Genomic DNA, 22,201 nt, shown 5'->3' on the forward strand with positions numbered 1-22,201 from the left:
CCAGTCAAAGGAAAGGCAATGAAGACGAGAAGCACACTGCCCCACCACGAAACTGAACCAGGCCCTATACCCTGGATGAAGCGGGACACGCTAACACACATCCCAAAGGGCCAGAGACACTACCCAACAACCCGGCCCCAGAAGAAGCCAGATCTGGGGACATAGTCATCAAGAAGCCAGTGGTACAGACAGGACAAAATCAGAATGAACCAAAGACCTGCACAGTCCCGTTGCAAGACTGGACAAGATGACCTGACGGAGCAAAGGGAAACAAGCCTCCCCTGCCAGCTCCGAACCTCCTAGAGGAGGAGGAGGAGCTCCCCAACACCACAACAGGCCAGAGGGCACGATCTGAACTGCCCACGAATCATGGGACCAAGAGGGGGCAAACAGAGCCAGCCTGCTTCCCCAGACCCCTGCTAATAAGGCGACCTGCGAAGGGACCAGCACCACCTCTGATAGAAAAAAATGTAAATAAAAATAACAAAAATAGAAGAAAAGCAATAAGCTGAATTGCGAGCAGAGTGAGCACCGCGCCAACCAGACGAAGAAGGCTCCAGAGGAGGCACCGGCACAAAAGCTGCACCAAAAGCCTGTATTGGGATGTATCCCTATGGGAAGCCCAGGCACTGGAACGTCCAAAACTGGTTGGAACCCCTTGTGTTATCTGGGCAAACTGGCCCCTGAGAGATGAGCAACCTCAGAGGCCCAGAGGAGGACTGGCCTACTGAACCTAGGTATCACCTAATAGGAACCTCGGCAGCCTCCCAACAGGTACTAAAGAAACCTAAAAGGAGGAAAGAAAACTCCAAGGAAACACCACAACCCAGGGAACCAGAAAGATGCACAGCCGCTGCGATTATGCAAGCTGTGCAGTCAAATGTGTTCCAACCAGCAATAACCACCCCCTATCCAGGGCCAAACATAAGCACCAAGACCTAAGCTGACCCCAAGGGTGAGGCATAAGTCAAGCAATCGCTACCTCCACGAAAATGGGAGCCCGAAGAATCCAGGGGAAGGCAACCTTGAACTCCAAGGGGTTCAAGGTCAAGGATCTCATAGGGCACTTAGGGATAGGAAGCCCTAAGCGCATGCAGCGCATGGTGTCTGTGGTGACGTCATGCTTTTTTGCTTGTTTTCTGATTGGGGAGTTCTGCTTGCTCGTTTGGCTTTCAGTTATAAATTTTTCACCAGCTGTAGTTTGTTTTGGGATTCCTACCTTTCTGGATGCCTGGCCTGGTAGATGGCAGATATAGACTGCTTCCAACTACATGGGGGTTTCTATAGGCCATTGCGCTCCTAGTGCTTCTCTGAGGGGGGGCCAGGTTTTGGCGCTAATCCCCAGTAAGCTTAGAACTCCATCGATTGACTGTTGCCAAGGTCTAATATATACACACATCAGCCCGGTATAGCTCCGGGGAGCCGAAGGTGCTCTCCACAGAAATGACTGCTAAGGTAAGAGCCAGCTCAAATGGAGCCAGACCATACCAGAGGCTACAACACACAAGAGATAATTAAAGCTCTTAGTTCTTAACAATAAGCATTAGGGGAAGATAACCCTGACAGATAATTTAGATTACACCTGCCAGAAACACACAAATGACTGGGCACTCGCAGTGAAGCAAACATTAAAGCAATGAACATTCTGCACAGAGAAAGTCTTGAGAAACAGCCAGTCAACTTAGTCAGCCTCTGCAGAGCTGGAGAAACCGTCGGTGGTTTATATGGCTACAAGGAAGGGTGGCCTGATCCTTCAACCGTGTTGTGGCGGTGGTGCTGCCATATAATGTGGAACCTCAGTTGACGACTGCAATAGAGTACGGATTTTTTTGCTTGATGACGTCAAATTCGTCTTAAAAATTAAATTGGTGTAAGACGGTTTACTTGGAAGAGGATGTCTGTTCGTACGTGTATGGGCCGAACGAGTGCGTATTACTGGGGGTGCGGGGTGAGGCACTCTCTGTTTCCCATGTAGTGATGACCACGACCACGCTTGAAACCTTTGTGAAGAATTTCAATGTTTGCCTGCTTTTTTTTTATTTAAACATAAAAGTTCTTATTATATATCATGCCATGGGTCCCAAGAAAGTCAGTGGTAAAGTTCAACCTAAGAAAATAGTTGTGAGGATGATGATAGAGAAAAACAAAAGATCACTCATAGTGAGACAATGTGATGTCTCGCTACAAACAAGTGTTAAAATGTAGGGAAAAGCAAGTGTCTATAGACAGATTCTTAATAAGACAGATTCTTATTAATTAGTACAAAATGAGTGTTATTCGGTATAAAATGTATTTTTAAGTTAATATTTTTGGGGGGTGTGGAATGGATTAACTCAATTTACATTATTTCTAATGGGAAAATTCGTTCTGGTTGACGAGTTTTTGGTTGATGATGCGTCTCTGGGAACGGATTACGATCGTAAACAAAGGTACCCCTGTAATGGCATTTAGATTGGCGAGTAGTTAGCAACAGGGAGTCTGCAGAGAAATTTGTGCTGTGACTTGTATTTCCAGTTATTTCTTGGAGAAAATGTTAAGTTTTGTCTATTCAGTTCTTTGGTATCACAGTGAGTGGTTTCTTTTGTGAAGGGCTGAACTTTTTTTTTTCTTCAGTAGGTGAAAAGACCATTTAAAAAGTATCATGCCACCATGGAGCACAGGTCTATGAGAGTATAATTTGAAAGTTGTGTCTTGGGTGGGCGCAGGCCATGGGTAAAGTGACCCCAAGAGGCCTTGCTCAGATACACTTAAAACTTGCATATAATATACATAGAGAACAAACTCCCATAAAACTGAATTTATCAGTAAACTTCAAGAGCAATACAAACAGTTATGAAGTATTCAAAGTGTCAGTTTCAATCTATTTTCCCCTTATCACAAACTGAAGTAATTTATATCACTATAATCACTAATTCATAAATACAAGCTCTAATGTGTAATCATAGCAAGAAACCTTAGAAAATAAGATGGCATTAAAATATCACAGATACATATCATTTGCATCATTTAAGACTTAAGTTGGAAAACATTTTAAGGTCAATAAAACCAGCGTTGAATGTAATGAAACGCCATTTTCTGGGGGGGAGCCCCATCAGTTCCCTGGAGCTATCCAGGCTGATATGTACTTAATTAGCTTTCTGGCATCGAAGTGTATGGAGTTCATGGGCCTACCAAGGACCACGGCCAGAAGCTGGCCCCTCTCAGAGAGGCAGCACGAGGAGCAATGGCTTATAGAAACCCCCCATGTGGTTGGAAGCATTCTATGTCTGCCATCGATCAGGTCTGTCATCCAGAAAGGTAGGTGTCCCAAAACTAGCCCCCTATACTGGTGAAAATTGCTACCGAAAGCCGAACGAGTGGACAGAACTCCCCAAAAGAAAACTAGCAACTAGCATAACGTCATCACGTCACCGCACCGCCGTCTGCAAACCTCCGCTCCCTCCCCAGGAGGGGGAAGGAGGAGTCCCAGACCCTCGCGTCGGCAACCCAACCTACAGTTCTTAGGCTGAATGTCAAAATATGCGAAAATACCGCTGACTGGAGGGAGGGATGCCAGGGAGCCTCCAGGTTTCACCCAAAAAATGGCGCTTCATTACATTCAACGCTGATTTTCTGGGAAGAGCCTCGTCGGCTCCCCAGAGCTAACTCCCCCAAAGACAAGGAACAAAAACACTGGCACTCACCCGGAAGGTGGTCGGTCCTCACTCCTCAACGCGAAGCAGAGACAACTGGCTGCAACCACCAACCCAATGCAACACAGGCCCTACCAAGTCCAGGGACATTGACAAGGTAGCGAGCAGCCAGGGCCCTGTTCGACCTCCAAAAACCCTGTGCCCGAATGTCAACCCAAGACATGTTGCTAAAGATGGCAGCCAAGGCAGCAAACTTGCGAACGTCATGGGCACGAGGATAGACTGCAGGCTGGCTTGACTTAAAAACCCTGCAGACAACCTGAGAGACCCGAGCCCAGGAACAACGAAGGAGGGAAACAGGGTCAACCCAAAGTGCATCCCCGGCCACCGAAGCTGTGGCGCACAAATAACAGCGGAGAGCCGTGGCGCACAAATAACGACGGAGAGCTGTAACCAGACACAGCACATGATGAACCCCCGGCCTGACCAACCAAGCATCAACAACCCAAGGACCCCTCTGGAAAGCAGCAGTCTCATTCTTCGCCAGAAAAGGAGGAGACGGCTGCAACGGAACAAACCTACCACCACGACTGAAAGAGCAGAAGCCCCTGTGCCCGGAGGAGAGCATAAAGCTCCCCAACCTGACCCCCAGAAGCCAAGGCTAACAGGAAAAAGAGCCTTAGAAAAACAATCCTGAACTGAAGGGGCCACAACAAACCGAGGAGAAGAGAGAAAAGAGAGCACCCAGTCCAAAGACCAGGACAGCTCAGCAGGAGCATGAGCAGGCCGGAGGTAAAACAACGAAACAGACATCTTGCAGAACGGGGCAGAAGTAACATCAACACCGAACGCAAGCTGGCGCGGCTCCGCCAATGCCGCACGATAAGAGGTGACAGTATTCGGTATAAGATGACGGTCCTGGAACAACCATGAGAGAAAGGACAAAACAACCCTATCAGAGATCGAAGTACATCTATGCAGTGATAGGAAAAACTGGAAGGACCGCCAGGAAACTTCATACTGCCGCTGAGACGAAGCACACAGGTGGGAGACCAACAACGACGCCACCTGCGCCCCATACAAGTGATGATCGACTCGAGTCAAAAACTCTAGACGCGAAGACTCGAGGAGAAGAACAAACCAGCCTCATACCGAGCTGGACCAATCTGCTGAAAGAGGCGGAGCCGCAGGAGCAAGCAGGGCCTGAAACCAAGGCTGGGCCGGCCACCAAGGCGCCAGAAAGACAACTCTACTGTGGTAAGTCTCCAAGCGAGTCAGGACCTGGAGCTACAGCTGAACCGGGGAAAAGAGGTACAGGAAACCCCACTTCCCCAGTCTTGCCGAAAGGTGTCAACCCTCATGGTCTCGCAGTCGGGGAAGGGCGCAACGTATACTTGGAGATGTCTCTTACACGCCGAAGCGAAGAGATCCAATTCCGGAGACCTAAACTTCTGGCACAGCCAACTTAAGGAGTAGGCGTCAACTGTCCATTTTGTGGACAGGGGAATGAACCGGGACAAGCCGTCTACCAGGACACAGGATACTTCCCGAACGTGAACCACCAATAGAGCCAAACCCCGAGAACTCAGTAGACGAGTCACCCAAAGCGACCAGTGCCAAAGAGCCAAGGACCACATCGAACCTTCCCACCCCCTTCCCTGTTTAGGCAATGAACTACCCTGGAGCAGTCCGAATGGAGCCGGATCGTCTATCAGCGAGCGACTCGAACCCTCCGGAGCGACATCCATACAGCTGCGAACTCCTGCACTGTGCTGTGAGCCCGATGGAAGGATGGGACCCACTGTCCCTGGCCGGCCTGGTGAGCATTGGTCACAAAGCCCAAGCCCAGAGACGACGCGTCCGTGAACACATTGAGCGAGGGCTTGGGTAGGCGTCAAGGCACTAAACCCCGAAAAACCCGAAGAGGAAGCTGGCAATGCAGCAGCCGACACAAAGCAGGCCAAAGGAGGGCAAACCCAGGGGTCGCAAGAAAGGCGGAAGGGACGTCCCCAAAGGAACCACAACAGCCAACGAAACCACACCCGACCCGGCGGGTAGACCATCACAGCAAAGTTCAGGCTCCCACACAAACCCTCGAGCAACCGCCCCGTGACCCGGGAGACCCTCAGAAATGGACGAAGGCGGGAACGCAGGCGAAGTAGAGCCGCCGGAGGCAGAGACAAGGAAGAGCTCCGAGCGTCCCCACACAAGACCCAGCCAAGACTGAACCTGAGGGGAAACCAGATGGGACTTCCGCCAGTTCACCAGGAACCCAAACCTGACTAGCTGGGAAAGAACCAAATCCCTGGCGAGCAGACATGCGGACCAGCTGAAAGCTTAAACTAGCCAGTCGTCAAGGTAGGCCAGAACCCAAACACCTAACAGACACATAAGAGCCACGCGACCCGGGTAAGGCGTGCAAAAATGCGAGGTGCCAGATTCAAACCGAAAGGAAGGCAACAAAAGTGGAAATCTTGACGCCCCACCACAAAACTGAGCCAGTCCCTGAACCTCGGAAGAATTGGGACGTGCCAATATGCATCCTTGAGGTCCAGGGACACCATCTAAATGCCCGGCTTTAACAGAAGACGGACCTGGGACAGAATAGTTATCCGAAAGGAGGGGCAATAAGCCCACGGGTTCAGACGGGACAAGTCCAGAATGAACCTGAGTCGGGAAACAGGCGGGAGTCCCACCCGAGAGACTAAGTCGTTTCGACCATGCCCAAGCGAACCCACACCGAGACAACTGGACAGAGCGCAGGAGAAGAGGCCTACCCTGCCAGCCCCAAACTCTCTGAAGGAGGAGGAGCCACCCAACGCAACCGCAGGCCGCACAAAACAACCTGAAAAGCCCATAAATCATGAGACCAGGCGTGAGCAAACAGAGCGAGCCTCTTCCCGTTACCCCATTAATTGGACAAACCGTGCAAGGGCCGACGCACCTTACGAGAACCTAAACAGCACACAGGGTGATCCCAGCGCCGATCAGAAAAAGATGGAATCGAAGGCTGCGCCTGCCCTGAATCTGGCACCACTGGCCTACCACGATATGATGAACCACGAGCCCTGGCACGCACTTTCCGGGAAGGCCCCCCACAAGCCCCCCCGGAGCACCAACAAGTCCGACATAGGACGACAAATATTCGAAGCCGCCTGCAGATACTGCACAACTGCAGACTCTGCCAAAATAATGGACAAAAAGACGAAGACAACATAAGAGCCAAGGCCCAAGCAGATTCCAAAGCAGCAGCCAGCACCACCTGCCGACACGCAAAGCACGAAGCAAAAAACTGCAAGACCGCATTCCGCAGGAGCAACGCGAAGAGCTTCAACAATGCAGACGATGCACGCACCGCCGAGGGCAACGCTCCAGAACCAGAGGTGGTCCCAAGCTCCTCCACATCCAACTGAAGCCAATCCGAAGACAGCTCGAGGAGGGAGAAGATACACAGAGTCGAAGCCAACAGGCCCCGTGTACGCAAATCCTCAGCGATCAAGGCAGTCAAAAGGGAAGGAACCTGCACATGAAGCTGTATCATGCCCACATCCAATGGAAGGGCAGGGGCAAACAAACATGCATTGAGATGCTCAAAGTTGCCCCCCCCCCCAGGAAAACCTGCAACGTGTCCACTCATTCAGCTTTCGGTAGCAATTTTCACCAGTATAGGGGTATATTTTGGGACACCTACCTTTCTGGATGCCAGACCCGGTCCATGGCAAACATAGAATGCTTCCAACCACACAGGGGGTTCTATAGGCCATTGCTTCTCGTGCCTCTCTAAGGGGGCTAGGTTCTGGTCGTGGTCCCCAGTAGGGCCATGAATTGCATGTACTTTGATGCCAGAAAGCTAAATAAGTACATATTTATTCCAGCTACCCGGAGCTGAATAGCTCCAGGGAGCCGACGGGTATTCCCACAGAAATAATGTTCATGTTCAATCAATATGACAAATCTATTCAACTTGAGTCTCTGTATTTGGCTATCATTTTATAGTTGGCTACTTGACAGCATTTGCAGAGCAGGAGAATAGGCACATAATAAATGTTCTGAGTGTTAGGCTTTCATAACATTAATTTAAATTCCCTAATAATGAATCCAATTATCTAATAATGTATTCAATTAATTCCCTAAAGATGTATTCAATTTCCTAATAATGTATTTAAATCCCTAATGATGAATTCAACTACAGTCATTTCAAATTAAATCTTAATCTTGTTGTGATCATCAAAGTTTTTAATGATGTTATAACTATACTTAATAAAAAAATTCCAACATATAGGTATAAAAGTTATTTTGAAATATGCTGTAATTCAAATATAGTGTATTATACCCAAACTGGAAAACACCACCATGTACTTTGATACAAGAGCACAAATAGGACTCGCATCATGCTAGTGCGTGCCCCTACACCACAACTCTCCCAGGCTACTGCAGTAACTGTAGTCTCAACTGTTAGTCAAATCCAAATATATTAAAGTGAACCATCATATATGTTTCAAAAGCATACTGCATAAACAAATTTGCCAACAAAACCACACTTTCAGGGCAACTAATAAGCATTTAATGAAAACATATACATTTTGTACACTATCTTTTCAGTAACATGCCAAGAGAGAAAAAAAGAGCACTAATGGAACAAGCAAATAAATAATCATGCAAGACATTTTTATTCTTAATATAGTATTGCATTGGCAGATTTGTTAGTACAGTACTTACTTTTATAACAACATTAAAACTCCAACTATCAAAGAGACAACCTACGCAGAGGACTGATGTCGTTCCAGACTTCTTCATAAATTTGCTCTTTTCCTGTTATTTATTTTACTATAGTACTTAAAAAACTTTATTACCCTGCCTGAAGCTGCATGATGGGATATTGTTTCCGGTCCTGTCTGTGTGTCAGCCTATCTATGTGTCTGTAAGCAAAATAAACATAAAATAGATAGATGGATTTTGCTGACGTCAGAATACTCGGCTTGTGAAGAGAGATAAAAGGTAGGATTTTAGAGGCTGTGTAAACAGAACTGTAGTAATGATGATGAGAAAAACTAAAGAACCGGTGTTGAATGTAATGAAATGCCAATTTATGGGTGAGCCCCGGTGGCTCCCTGAAGCTACTATACTGATACAGTGACAGACTTCCGGGTGCCATCAGTTGCAGAGTCTAGCTGACCTACTGGGGACCACAAGCTAGAATTTGCCCCCCCCCCTCAGAGAGGCACAGGAAGCAGTGGGCATTATGATAATATATATATGTAAATTTATTCATGTCAGCCACTACCAAGGGAAGGCAGCCAAAAAGTCAGAGAAACAAAACAGACCACTGCTGGGTTAGAAATGAGATTGCAGCCTCAAAAAAGCCAAAAGAACTCCCCCAGCAATGTAAACAAATGATCGGAAATTCATAAGACTAGCGTGAGCTAGTTCGCCCCACCTCTCATCCCTCGTTTGGGGGAAGGAGGGAGGCAGACAGGGTTGGCAGGCTCGCCCTACCTCAGTTCTTATAATGAAGGAGACCACCCCCGAGTCCCTGCAAGAGAAAAGGTGTCAGGGAGCCACCGAGGTTCACCCAGAAAATGGTATTTCATTACATTCACCGCTGGTTTTCTGGAGGAAGCCCCTTGTGGCTCCCTGAAGTTAACTATCAATGGAGAAGAAATAAAGAGCACTTACTAGGGGAGGAGGAAGCACTGTAGGTATCAAGATGAAGAAGAGACCAATGGCCGTGACACATGATCCAAAGTTGCCGAGGACCGGGAACATTCACACAATATCTGGCCACCAAGACCTTGATCGACTTCCAAAATCCTCGTGCCCAAATATCAGCTCAAGACAAATTGGCAAAAACTGCTGAACGAGCAGCACACTTAGGCACATCAGAGGCACAAGGGAAGACCACAGGGCTGGATAGACTTTATGACACTGCAGACAACCTGAGAAACAAAGACCCTGGAACAGGGAATGAGGGAAACTGGATCAACTCACAGAGAGTTCACTGAATCAAAACTAGTGGAACAAAGATAGCAGAAATGTCGTCGTCCCTTCACCTTCTAGTGTGTGGTCTGGTCAACATACTTTAGTCACATTATTGTGACTCATCGCCTGCACAAAGATAGCAGCATAGAGCCACCACTGGACACAGCACATGATACACCACTGGACACAGCACATGATGCACCCCTGGCCAAACCAACCAAGCATCCACCACCAGAGGGCCCCTCCGAGAGTCAACCCACTCATTCTTCACCAGAAGAGGAGGAGCCAGCAGCAAACGAATAAAGCACCCACCAGTCAGAATAAGTATGGCTACAACATCCTCCATGAGACAATCATAATGAAGCTCCAGTAGACTCAAGAAGCACATAATAGAACACACGTGCGAGCGGGCATGAAGTTGTCTGCAATCAACGTAGCCAACAACTGAGGAACTTGAACATACAGCTGCACGAGACCGACATCACGAAAGAATGAACAGAGCAGGACCAAAGAGGCAAGCACTGAGAAGTTCAAAACAAAACCCCCAGAAGCACCTGCAATACAGGAGACACTTTATGCCACTCAAGTGTGTGGGAATGACAGAAACCACACCTCACTCCAAGGGTAAAATTAAGTCTGCCAGACACCGAATTCAAGTCAAGCAGGAGGTACATAAAAAGGGTCTCCAAGCGTAAACAAAAGCTCTAAGTGTTTTGTGTAACAAAAGGAGGCCTGGTCGAGGACTGGGCCGCAGGGACGCTAAGCCAGAAATTATCTCAAGATAACTCAAGAAGAGGGAAGCTGGCACCAGGTGACTCAAGAAATAGGAAACCTCCAGAAGGACAAAACTGAAGAATCCAAGGGTACTCAGAAATGAACACTGATGGGGGGGGGGGGGAGGACCCACACTCAAATTGAACTCGTACAAGGAGGGGAGATAAGAAAACCCAACCCACTGCAACAAAAAAACCTCTGCAAAATGCACCAGAGCCCACAAAATGGGACCCAAGAGCCAAATGCTAACTGCTCTCAAGCTCTAGAAACCACAGAAAAGAGCTCCGAAGCAGAGCTATCATCCATGCCCACTGCCCAGAGTATAAAAGCGGCGTCCAAGGAAGAGGCCCCAGAAGAGGAAACCGGCTAGAAAGACCCGGAAGTGTCAGTGGGATCAGTAGGCTCAACTACCTATACACCCACGTTTGAAGGGGGTAAACCCCGGATCCACCCAAGCCACATCCCAAGCTAAACCCTGCCGTAACTCTGAAACCCTCAGATGCTTCAGGGCTGGAGCAGGGGATGAGGGAGGGGAAAGAGAAGGGTGAACCACACCTGCCGGAAAAGAAAGAGGTGGTGCAGACTAAACCAAGGTAGAGTTCCTAAACACTAAGGGATGGGGGGGGGGAGCAAATCTGAGGAATCCAACTGGGCACATAACAAACCGCTGCAACACAGAATACCTCAAATGCAAATAGTTGCTGCCATAGATACCCTTGAACATCATTAGGAGGGTGGGTAAGTAGAGCTACATGCAGGGAGTACGTCCCACATGACTCAGGGTCAAAGGTGTCACTGACCCAATAGGCAGCATGGCAGAGGGAGTAGGTATGAACATTGCCCAGTGGAATAGATGATAGACAACCCTCAAATTCACAAAAAGTAAGAGTGGGCCCGGTAGAGGTATCATAGTACCACTGAGCCCGCAGGGATTTTCCAGGGCCAGCAGGGTGAGTGTTCCCTGAACGTATGCCCAGGCACTGGGAATGCTATGCCTGTAAACCCTATATAAACAGTAATTGTATAGGCACCCTCGATACCTGACGTCAGTAGAAAAGGCAAGGGAAAAAAAAACAGTGAATACTCGCTCCCAGATAAGAGGCAAACCTAATAAAGTCAAAAGGGGCGCAAATAAAACCCTGAAAAGAAAAGAAAAACCCTAGAAAGGACCAAAAAGTTAAAACAAGGACCGCAAGTCTAAACCACCAGACTGTGGAGAACAAGTGCACCAGGGAGAATCATAGATCCAACTAGGTAGATGAGCTGGAAGGACTAACTTGGCATGCCAGCAAGATTGGGAGAACCACTGTGTTCCAGACAAGCCAAAATTCACTCCCAAGCTGAGGAAAAAGACAGTCCAAGACAACTGTCTTACCTGAAGGGCGAGGGTCACCAAAAGAGAGAGGACCCCCTAATGGAAGGAACCATGAACACTCCAGGGAAGACAACCCTGGCAACACATGGGCAGCACTTAAGGAGTACACAGGCAAGGAAACTCTGAGCACATGCAACTCCAAGCACACTCGAGTCCTGGCTCCCGCTGCACAACTGTGCACAGGAAACGTTACAAAAGCAACTTACCCAAAGACAGGAGCCAGAGCGAACTGAGAAGGCAAACAGGTACAGTATACAACAGTATAAGAACTGGTGGTGGAGCAGCCGGTTGATCCAATCTGCCTCCCACCTCCCCTCAACACGAGGGGGTGAGGAGATATTTTTTTAGGCTGTTTTAAGGCTGCAGTCTCGTTTCTAACCAAGCAGTATTCTGTTATGTTTCACTGATTTTCTGGGTACCTTCCCTTGATAGTGGCAGACATGAATAAATTTACATAACTTTTTCATAGAGCCACTGCCCCTGTCTCTCTGATGGGGCCAGATTCTGTCTTGTAGTCTTCGGTAGACCAATATGAACTCTGCAACTGATGGCACCTTGTAGTCTGGTACTACAGACATTATTGTAGCTACAGGGAGCCACAATATGTTACTCCCAGAAATGATGTGTCTATTCCTAGATATGAATATCTGCTGTAATTCTGTTTTAATTCTTGACAATGTAGAAAGGTAACCAATGACGAATATCAGAATACAGTATTATCTACATAGTAGAACCAATAAAAAATCAGGGCATATTAAAAGTTAATTTCTTAGTGAGGCACTAAGATGTTTGCTAATGCAAAATTGCTAGCTTTGATTGGGTAGAATGATGATAAGAGAGGGTAGGTGGACATTCTGTACTGGTGCACCAGAGGATCCCTTCAAACATTCTTACTGAATTATACAGATGCAAAGGAGGCATTTGTGTACTACTGACAAAGTTATGGAAAAAGTAGGAAAAGGGGGATGAGGGCATTAATGCCATGAATCAATATCTTCATGCAGGAGTCTTTCTTAATCAACAAGAAGAGCAGAAACTAAATTCAAGTTGATTGAGTAGCCAGTAGCCAGAACCAGAATAGTAGCCAGAATGCACTTTTCGGCCAACTATGCAAGGCCCGATTTGCCTAATAGGCCGAGAGATTTTCTTTATTTTCAAAATATTGTTTCCAATTGATTTATTTGAAATATTATTAATATATTATGTTAAGAACATATATTGACTTAGTTATGTTAGTTTAGGTACATTATTAATATATTATATTAAGAACATAAATTATTGACTTAGTTATGATAGGTTAGGTTAAGATAGGTTAGGTTAGGTAGGGATGGTTAGATTCGGTCATATATCAACATTACTTTTAATTCCAATTAAAAAAAATTAACTCATACATAATGAAATAGCTTTATCATTTCAAAAGAAAAAATTGGAGAAATTATATAAATTCAGGAAAACTTGGCTTATTAGGCAAATTGGGCCTTGCATAGTAGGCCGAGTACGACATTCTGGCTACTAGATACAACATATATATATATATATATATATATACACAGTACAACCTCGATTCAACGTACCCCGATTCAACGAATCTCCGGCTAGTTCGCATACTTTTTAGACCGGATTTACTCACCCGGTTTGACAAACAATGGCTTGCCGAAGAGGGGAAAGTTCGGATTTGCTTACGACGTTGAGACAGAGTTCACAGACTGGTGGAAAACTTTCCCATTCTATCACAGATTACAATTATTAATTCCTTCATATGACAAGTTCGATCACACAAGTGGACCACGCAAGTGGACCGCACAAGTGGACCACAAGTGGTCCACAAGCTTACGATGTTGGGACAGAGTTCACAGAGTGGTGGAAAACTTTCCCATTCCATCACAGATTACAATAAATAATTCCTTCATATGACAAGTTCGATCACACAAGTGGACCACAAGCTTACGATGTTGGGACAGTTCACAGAGTGGTGGAAAACTGTCTCATTCTATCACAGATTACAATTAATAATTCCTTCATAAGACAAGTTGGATCACATAAGTGGACCACACAACAAGTGAATCATATGAACCAAACACCAGCCAGAATGGTAAACAAGAAGTGACGCATATTAACCAAACACCAGCCAGAGTCGTCTACACAATGAATGACCGAGTTTCAATGATTTTCGTTCACCAATTTGTGGCACACGTATCTTTGTAAATTAATTTAAAGGTTGAAGCGTGAATAGCTAGCTAATGTGTTGAAATCTTCTTATATACATTTTCTGTGATGAAACAAGATGAGTGAGGGGTGGACAGGTAAGGGAATACTGTACAGTAAACCTCACTTTACAGTGAGGTTTCACTCACTTTTGTCTGTGTTGTCATAGTTCAGTGACCCATGACTTTGAACATTTCACATTAATAAATCATTTCTAAAACTGGTGTTTTAATAACTCTTTATTATCCTAATTAAACTAAACTAAATAAAACCAAAAATATACTGTAATATGATAGATATCCGCTATTTGAGAAATTATTCACGTTATTGGCGGCACAACTCCAGCACGATGGACGGGTCTAATCCCTGTCCACACAACACACGCTTGTTTTGTTCGATTTCGTCGCCACAGTTCAGTGATCTACGGCTTCGAAATAATAAAATTAATAAATCAGTTCCAAAGTATTTTTTATACCTCTTATTATCGTAATAATGTTGCTAAACTAAATATATAACCCAAAAATATATAATTTGATGTAAATCGAATATTTAAGAGAAATTTATGTTACTGGATCTGGCTTAAACACCAGCCAACTGAAGGGTGTACGTATAGACTTAGTCTGCGTTCATACAGTATGCACCCAGTGCCCTTAGCTTTGTCTGCGATTGACATACAATATTTATCCACCGGTGGAAGAATAATTGTGGAATTGACCATTTTTTACTACAGCTCTTTGGTTATAAAACAAAATGTCTCAGAGGCTTACTAATAGTGCCTTATTAATGCCAAAAATGCAGCAATATTTAGCAAGAACTAGTAGCAGAAAATCAACCAGCACGAGCACAGCCGTACCTAGCACGAGAACAGCCGTACCCAGCAAGAGAACAGCTGTACCCAGCACGAGAACAGCTGTACCCAGCACGAGCACAGTTGTACCCAGCACTGGTACAACAGCAGCCAGCACCAGCTCAGAAGCAGCTGAACCCACAGCAGCAGCGAGCACCAGCAAAGCTGATGCGAACATCTAAAAACATCGTGTGTGGCGTGAACAGTTAGAACAAGTGTTAAATTTAAGTGTGTACACAGTGTTAAAATTAAAGCTGCAGTAATTTTAGTGTACAATAGTTTTCATAAACTGTATTGTAGTACTCAACATACAGCAGAACTACTTTTAATCAACACAGTGCTAACGGCATAATACACTGCAGTATGTATTTACTGTAGAGCATTCACAACTTCACGAAACTTCAAGATGAACATAGCTCCAACAATAAGGTAAATTTATGAATTACAGTATTTTTTAGTAGAGAAGTAATATATAGGTACAGTATGTAATATGATAATGCATTTTTATTGTGTACAAGAAAAAAAAAGAGACACTGACACAAACGCCTGAAGGTCGCCTCTTGCAACGAATCCAACGCTCCAACGAACTGGGGTTGGTCCCATATAGTACGTTGAATCGAGGTTGTACTGTGTATGTGTATTATTTATTTATATATATATATATATATATATATATATATATATATATATATATATATATATTATATATTATATATATATATATATATATATATATATATATATATATATATATATATATATATATATATATATATATATATATATATATATATATGTCGTACCTAGTAGCCAGAACGCACTTCTCAGCCTACTATGCAAGGCCCGATTTGCCTAATAAGCCAAGTTTTCCTGATTTATTATATTTTCTCTAATTTTTTTCTTATGAAATGATAAAGCTACCCATTTCATTATGTATGAGGTTAATTTTTTTGTATTGGAGTTAAAATTAACATAGATATATGACCAAACCTAACCAACCCTACCTAACCTAACCTAACCTATCTTTATATGTTAGGTTGGGTTAGGTAGCCGAAAAAGTTAGGTTAGGTTAGGTTAGGTTATATATATATATATATATATATATATATATATATATATATATATATGTCGTACCTAGTAGCCAGAACTCACTTCTCAGCCTACTATTCAAGGCCCGATTTGCCTATTAAGCCAAGTTTTCCTGAATTAATATATTTACTATAATTTTTTTCTTATGAAATGATAAAGCAACCCTTTTTTCTATGTATGAGGTCAATTTTTTTTTATTGGAGTTAAAATTAACGTAGATATATGACCGAACCTAACCAACCCTACCTAACCTAACCTAACCTATATTTATAGGTAAGGTTAGGTTAGGTAGACAAAAAAAGCTAGGTTAGGTTAGGTTAGGTAGGTTAGGTAGACGAAAAAACATTAATTCATGAAAACTTGGCTTATTAGGCAAATCGGGCCTTGAATAGTAGGCTGAGAAGTGCGTTCTGGCTATTAGGTACGACATATATATATATATATATATATATATATATATATATGTCGTACCTAGTAGCCAGAACGCACTGCTCGGCCTACTATGCAAGGCCCGATTTGCCTAATAAGCCAAGTTTTCATGAATTAATATTTTTTCGACTACCTAACCTACCTAACCTAACTTTTTCGGCTACCTAACCTAACCTAACCTATAAAGATAGGTTAGGTTAGGTTAGGTAGGGTTGATTAGGTTCGGTCATATATCTACGTTAATTTTAACTCCAATAAAAAAAAATTGACCTCATACATAATAAAATTGGTAGCTTTATCATTTCATAAGAAAAAAATTGGAGAAAATATATTAATTCAGGAAAACTAGGCTTATTAGGCAAATCAGGCCTTGCATAGGAGGCCAAAAAGTGCGTTCTGGCTACTAGGTACGACATATATATATATATATATACATATATATATATATATATATATGTATGTATATATAATTATTTATTTATTTAGTATAGTCTCCCTCAGAGAGGGAAAGGAAAGGGAGCAATGGCCTATGAAACTCACATGTATGAAAGTACAGTATTCATGTCTGCCATCGATCAGGGTTGAGCACCCAGAAAGGTAGGCATTTCAAAACAGACCCTTCCTAGTAGAAATATTGCAACCTGAGACCGAACAGAGGTGAGAAACTCCCCCAAAGAAAAACAAGCAACACATCACATCGTACGGCGCTCGTTTGTGCCGACCGACCCCCGCGAGGGGAAGAGAGGGTCCCAGCCCACTGAGCCAGCAGCCGGACCGTCAGTTAATAGGCTGAAAAATGGAAACAAGCATCAACAACCATGCCAGGGAGCGTCCAGGGCTCTACCCAGAAAATGGCGTTTCATTACATTCAACGCTGGTTTTTTGTGGGGGAGCACCATTGGCTCCCTGGATGGAGCTAACTACCCAAAGATAAAGAATAAAAGGGACTTACTCGGGAGACGGCTATACAGCACAACTCATAACGAAGATGACACAACTGGCTGCAACTGCCAACCCAAGGCGACAAAAGACAACCCAAGACATATTGTCAAACAAAGCAGCCAAAGCTGCAAACTTACGAACATCATGGGCATCAGAGTAGACCATAAGCTGGCTAGACTTGAGAACCCTGTGGGCGACTTACGAGACCCGAGCCCTGGAACAGGGAACAAGAAAAACCGGGTCAACCCAAAGCGCATCCCCAGACACTGAAGCCGAAGTGCGCAGATAACGGCGTAACGCCACAACCGGTCACAAAACATGATGCACCCTTGGCCTGACCAACCAAGCATCAATAACCCATGGACCCACTCCGGTAGCCCGCTGTCTTGTTCTTCGCCAGAAAAGAAGGAGATAGCTGCAAACGAACAAAACGTCCACGCGGACCAAAAGAGTAAAAGCCTCTGCGCCGGAAGAGAGCACGAAGCTCATTGACCCAGCCCCTCAGAAGCCAAAGCCAACAACACCAAAGCTTTCTGGAAACAATTTGGACCGAAGGGGCCACCACAAACTGAGGAGAAGAAAGAATGGAGAGAACCCGGTCTAAAGACCAGGACGGCTCAGGCGGCGCATGAGCAGGCGGGAGGTGGATAAGGACAAGAAATTTTGCCAAATGGAGCCAAAGTGACATCCACCCCGAATGCAAGCTGGAGCGGCTCCGCCAGCACAGCACGATATGAGGCGACAGTATTCGGCATATGATATTTGGGGAACTTGCAAGTGCTTGCAAGACAGTATTATCTTGAAAGAGCCAAGAAAGAAAGTCAACACAACATGATTCGAGACTGAAGACAACCCATGTAGGGAAAGGAAATGGCGAAAAAACTGCCAAGAGACTTCATATTATCGCAGAGAAAAGTCCGCAGGTGGAAAACCATGAGAAGCAGCCACCTGGTCACCAACTGATGGTGATAAATCCCCATCAGTAACTCCAGACGCAAAGCGCGGAAGAGCAGAGCGAACCAGCAAGGTCCCTCACTGGTCCAATCTGCTGAAAGAGGCGGAGCCACAGAAAACACACCGGGTTCAGACACCTCCTTCTGGCCTCCATGGGGGCCAGAAGGAGAACCGTTTCCCGATAGGATTGAAGGTAAGCCAGAACCCGAAGCAACAGCTAAACCAAGGGGAAGAGGCACAGGCAACCCCACCTCGACCAGTCCTGCTGAAAAGCGTCTACCACGAAGGCCTCGCAGTCGGGGAAGGGCGCTACATATACAGGGAGATGCCTCGACCATGCTGATATGAAGAGGTCCACCTCAGGAAGTGGGGGTTGGCGTACATTCGGCAGAACCAACTGAAGGAGTCGATGTCAACCGTCCTTTCCGTGGACAGGGAAATGAACCATGATAAACCGTCGGCCAGGTCGTTGGACACACCCCGGATATGAGCCACACAGAGTTAAACCCCGAGAACTCAGCAGAAGAACCACTTGAAGCGACCAGCCCCAAAGAGCCATGGACCAGTCAGACCTAGCAATTCAGGCAATGAGCCACCTGAGCGCAGTCCGAATGGAGCCGGAGTGTGGAGCCCCGAGCAAGTTGAATCTGACGCAGCATAAGCCACACTGCCACAAATTCCCACACCAAACTTTGAGCCCAACGGAAGGACGGAGCCCACTTCCCGTGGCCCTCTTTAACTTATTTTGGGTTATGTAGCTCCAGGGAGCTGAGGCTCCCCACAGAAAACTAACATTTAATGAAATAAAATGCCATTTTTCTGGGGCTCCCTGGCACTCACCCTCCCTCTAGTCAGCAATTTGCCTCCCTCCCTCTAGTCAGTTGCTTTTATTTTTTATTTTTTTTTTTGGGGGGGGGGGGGGGGGATGGGTCCGGGGCTCCCTCCTCCTCCTACCAAGGAGGGAAGGGCTGAGCAGGCAAGCGGCAGCGGTGTGTGACGTTTGCTTGTTTGCTCGTTTCCTTGAGAGTTCGGGGAGTCCTGCCTCCCTGTTCGCTCTTTTGTTGTAATTTTCTTACCAAGAGAGGATGGTCTTGTTATGCCTACCTTTCTGGGTGCCTAACCCAGGTCAATGGCAGGCAAGAAATACCTCCCAACCACAGAGAAGGGGAAGGGGAAGGGGGGGTGTTCCAGAGGCCATTGCTCCCTTGCCTCTCTGAGGGGGACCGGGTTCTGGCTCGTGGTCCCTGGTAGGCTGAACTCCATTGACTAATGCCCTAGACTAATATATCGCATATCAGTTCGATAGCTCCAGGGAGCCAAAGGGGCTCCTCACAGAAATGGGGACCAAGCTAAACCAGATTTCAATCAAACTTTTCATCATCAGCAGAAATTCACATATAAGAATACTGGACTGTGAGCTCGACATGCAATTCCCCCATTACCTATTATTTATATTTTTTCTAACTACAGCAGCACAAATTTGAAATAGTGTTTTAACTTATACACTCCTATCATCATTATTTTATTTTATTTGTTCAAAGAACCATTTAAAACGTTCAAACATCACCAATTTTGATATGCCATTCAAATTATAAAGATTTGTTCCAACTATGTGAAAATCTTGTATACACAACTAAATTACTTGTGGGCTTCCTTCTTGCAATGAGTACAAAACCTCTCATAGCTGCTGCTCTTTGGTATATTTTATAAATGCCTCTTATTAACATTGCCTGTCACACATGCTGCTCAAAATGCTTTTAGTTTCAAGTACGGGCATGAGGTATAAGAGCTTTTGATAATGTGGTAATGCTCATGCACACAGCTAATATTTATACAGTACCAGTAGCTGCAAAAATAATATTACAAAAAATAAGGAACACGTTCTTGAACAATACCTGGATGCACTCTCTTCAAATTGACATTATCATCTATAAAAAACTACGTGAGTATTTTCTATCTATTCTAAGGTGCACATGGGTGAAAATCAATACTACATTTAAAACTTCTCAAAACTTGAAGGAACAAGCAAGGAAGCAAAGCTTCATTATTTATCCCACATTCACTGAATGAAGATTTGCCTTCAAACATCCTACCGAGCGATCCTTGAAACTTTCTAGGATCAATGCCAGAGCTAAATTCTTGTGATGACCAAACCAAACATCAGAAGATGGAGAAACAACATTTCGGTCCATCCTGGACCATTATCAACTTGAGTAGTTCACACACAACTCAATAATGGTCCAGGCCAGAGCGAAATGTTGTTGTTGTTTCTCCAACTTCTGATTGTGGCTTGGTAATCATATCTTCAGCCACATTATTATAACTCCTCATCTGCCTAAATTATTGTTTTATCTTAAAGTCAAGATGCTTGTAATATAGAATAAAAAAAAGTTTGCAGAAATATTATGAAGAAATACTGTAAACTCTCTCATGCTCTGAATTTTATGATTAACCAAGAATTTGTATGTAAATGCCAACATTTCCTCAAGAGTCAAGACAATAAAAAATATTAAAATTGCTAAGTATTAATAATAAGCCCATTATGAGTGAATTAGAAAAAAAAACTTTTATCTTCTTAAAATGCACTTCCATTTATACATTCAAATTTCAGTAAATCATGCATGATCTTAATACCATTCCCAAATTTCCTTCAAGCTTTGAAAATCTCTGTAATGGTGGTAACACTTTGGATAAGCAACAGTTGGCCTACAGGGTTACAGCACAGGAATTATCAAGCAAATTAAAATATTCATGGCAAACTAATCAAGCCACGAAGTACGTACACAAAGTGAATACCTTTTCAACTTGAACAATTGGCTGGGATCTCCATTTACCGAGCTGCGGGGTGAGAGGATATTTGCATGATGTATCCTACACTTGAAAATACAAGCCTCTCCTAATGTATGATGTATCCTACACTTGAAAATACAAGCCTCTCCTAGTGCATGATGTATCCTACACTTGAAAATACAAGCCTCTCCTAATGTATGATGTATCCTACACTTGAAAATACAAGCCTCTCCTAGTGCATGATGTATCCTACACTTGAAAATACAAGCCTCTCCTAATGTATGATGTATCCTACACTTGAAAATACAAGCCTCTCCTAGTGCATGATGTATCCTACACTTGAAAATACAAGCCTCTCCTAGTGCATGATGTATCCTACACTTGAAAATACAAGCCTCTCCTAGTGCATGATGTATCCTACACTTGAAAATACAAGCCTCTCCTAGTGCATGATGTATCCTACACTTGGAAATATAAGCCTCTCCTAGTGCATGATGTATCCTACACTTGAAAATACAAGCCTCTCCTAGTGCATGATGTATCCTACACTTGGAAATATAAGCCTCTCCTAGTGCATGATGTATCCTACACTTGAAAATACAAGCCTCTCCTAGTGCATGATGTATCCTACACTTGGAAATATAAGCCTCTCCTAGTGCATGATGTATCCTACACTTGAAAATACAAGCCTCTCCTAATGTATGATGTATCCTACACTTGGAAATATAAGCCTCTCCTAGTGCATGATGTATCCTACACTTGGAAATATAAGCCTCTCCTTAGTCAGGTTTTTATGTCTAGGCAAGATATTATAAGTTGTCTACATAGCAACTATTTCTTGCATATTTGTCAATGATTGTACTGGCCATGCTAAAAACTATCATCAACAACAGTTGAACTTTTAATTGAAGATGAATATGTTACTTCCCAAGCTTAACACTACAGGCTCTATAAAAGGCCAAGTGCTGTTGAATTCAAACTATTAAGGGGTATAACTATTAATGGGGTAAACAACTGGAAAGGATACAAGGTAATATATATCAGACATTATAAACTACAGTACCTATCTGAAATTTAAGAGCATGAAGGGAATTTTGTTCTGGCTTGAATGAACTGAAGAAGTTTTACCACTATTAAATTCAGATATTGAAAATAATGTCAATAAAATAAAATATTAATGATACT

General features: G+C 44.3%; 1 protein-coding gene across 14 annotated transcripts in view; it reads right to left on the bottom strand.

Annotated features, from left to right (window-relative positions):
- jar (Myosin heavy chain 95F jaguar) overlaps positions 1-22,201 on the bottom strand; it is a 371,085-nt gene that overhangs the window by 181,477 nt on the left and 167,407 nt on the right. For 4 of the 14 annotated variants that reach the window (XM_069332234.1, XM_069332236.1, XM_069332239.1 and 1 more), the window contains 2 exons: positions 21,023-21,064; positions 8,486-8,551 (listed from right to left, as the gene is read on the bottom strand). The exons of 7 other annotated variants lie outside the window; for them this stretch is intronic. In XM_069332234.1, coding sequence (XP_069188335.1) covers positions 8,486-8,551; positions 21,023-21,064 — 108 coding nt within the window. The remainder of the gene's footprint in view (positions 1-8,485; positions 8,552-21,022; positions 21,065-22,201) is intronic. 3 more of the 14 variants (XM_069332237.1, XM_069332241.1, XM_069332235.1) reach the window with 2 other exon arrangements.

The sequence above is a fragment of the Procambarus clarkii genome, chromosome 27 (genome assembly GCF_040958095.1).
Source record: "Procambarus clarkii isolate CNS0578487 chromosome 27, FALCON_Pclarkii_2.0, whole genome shotgun sequence".
In the NCBI taxonomy this organism is placed as follows: Eukaryota; Metazoa; Arthropoda; class Malacostraca; order Decapoda; family Cambaridae; genus Procambarus; species Procambarus clarkii.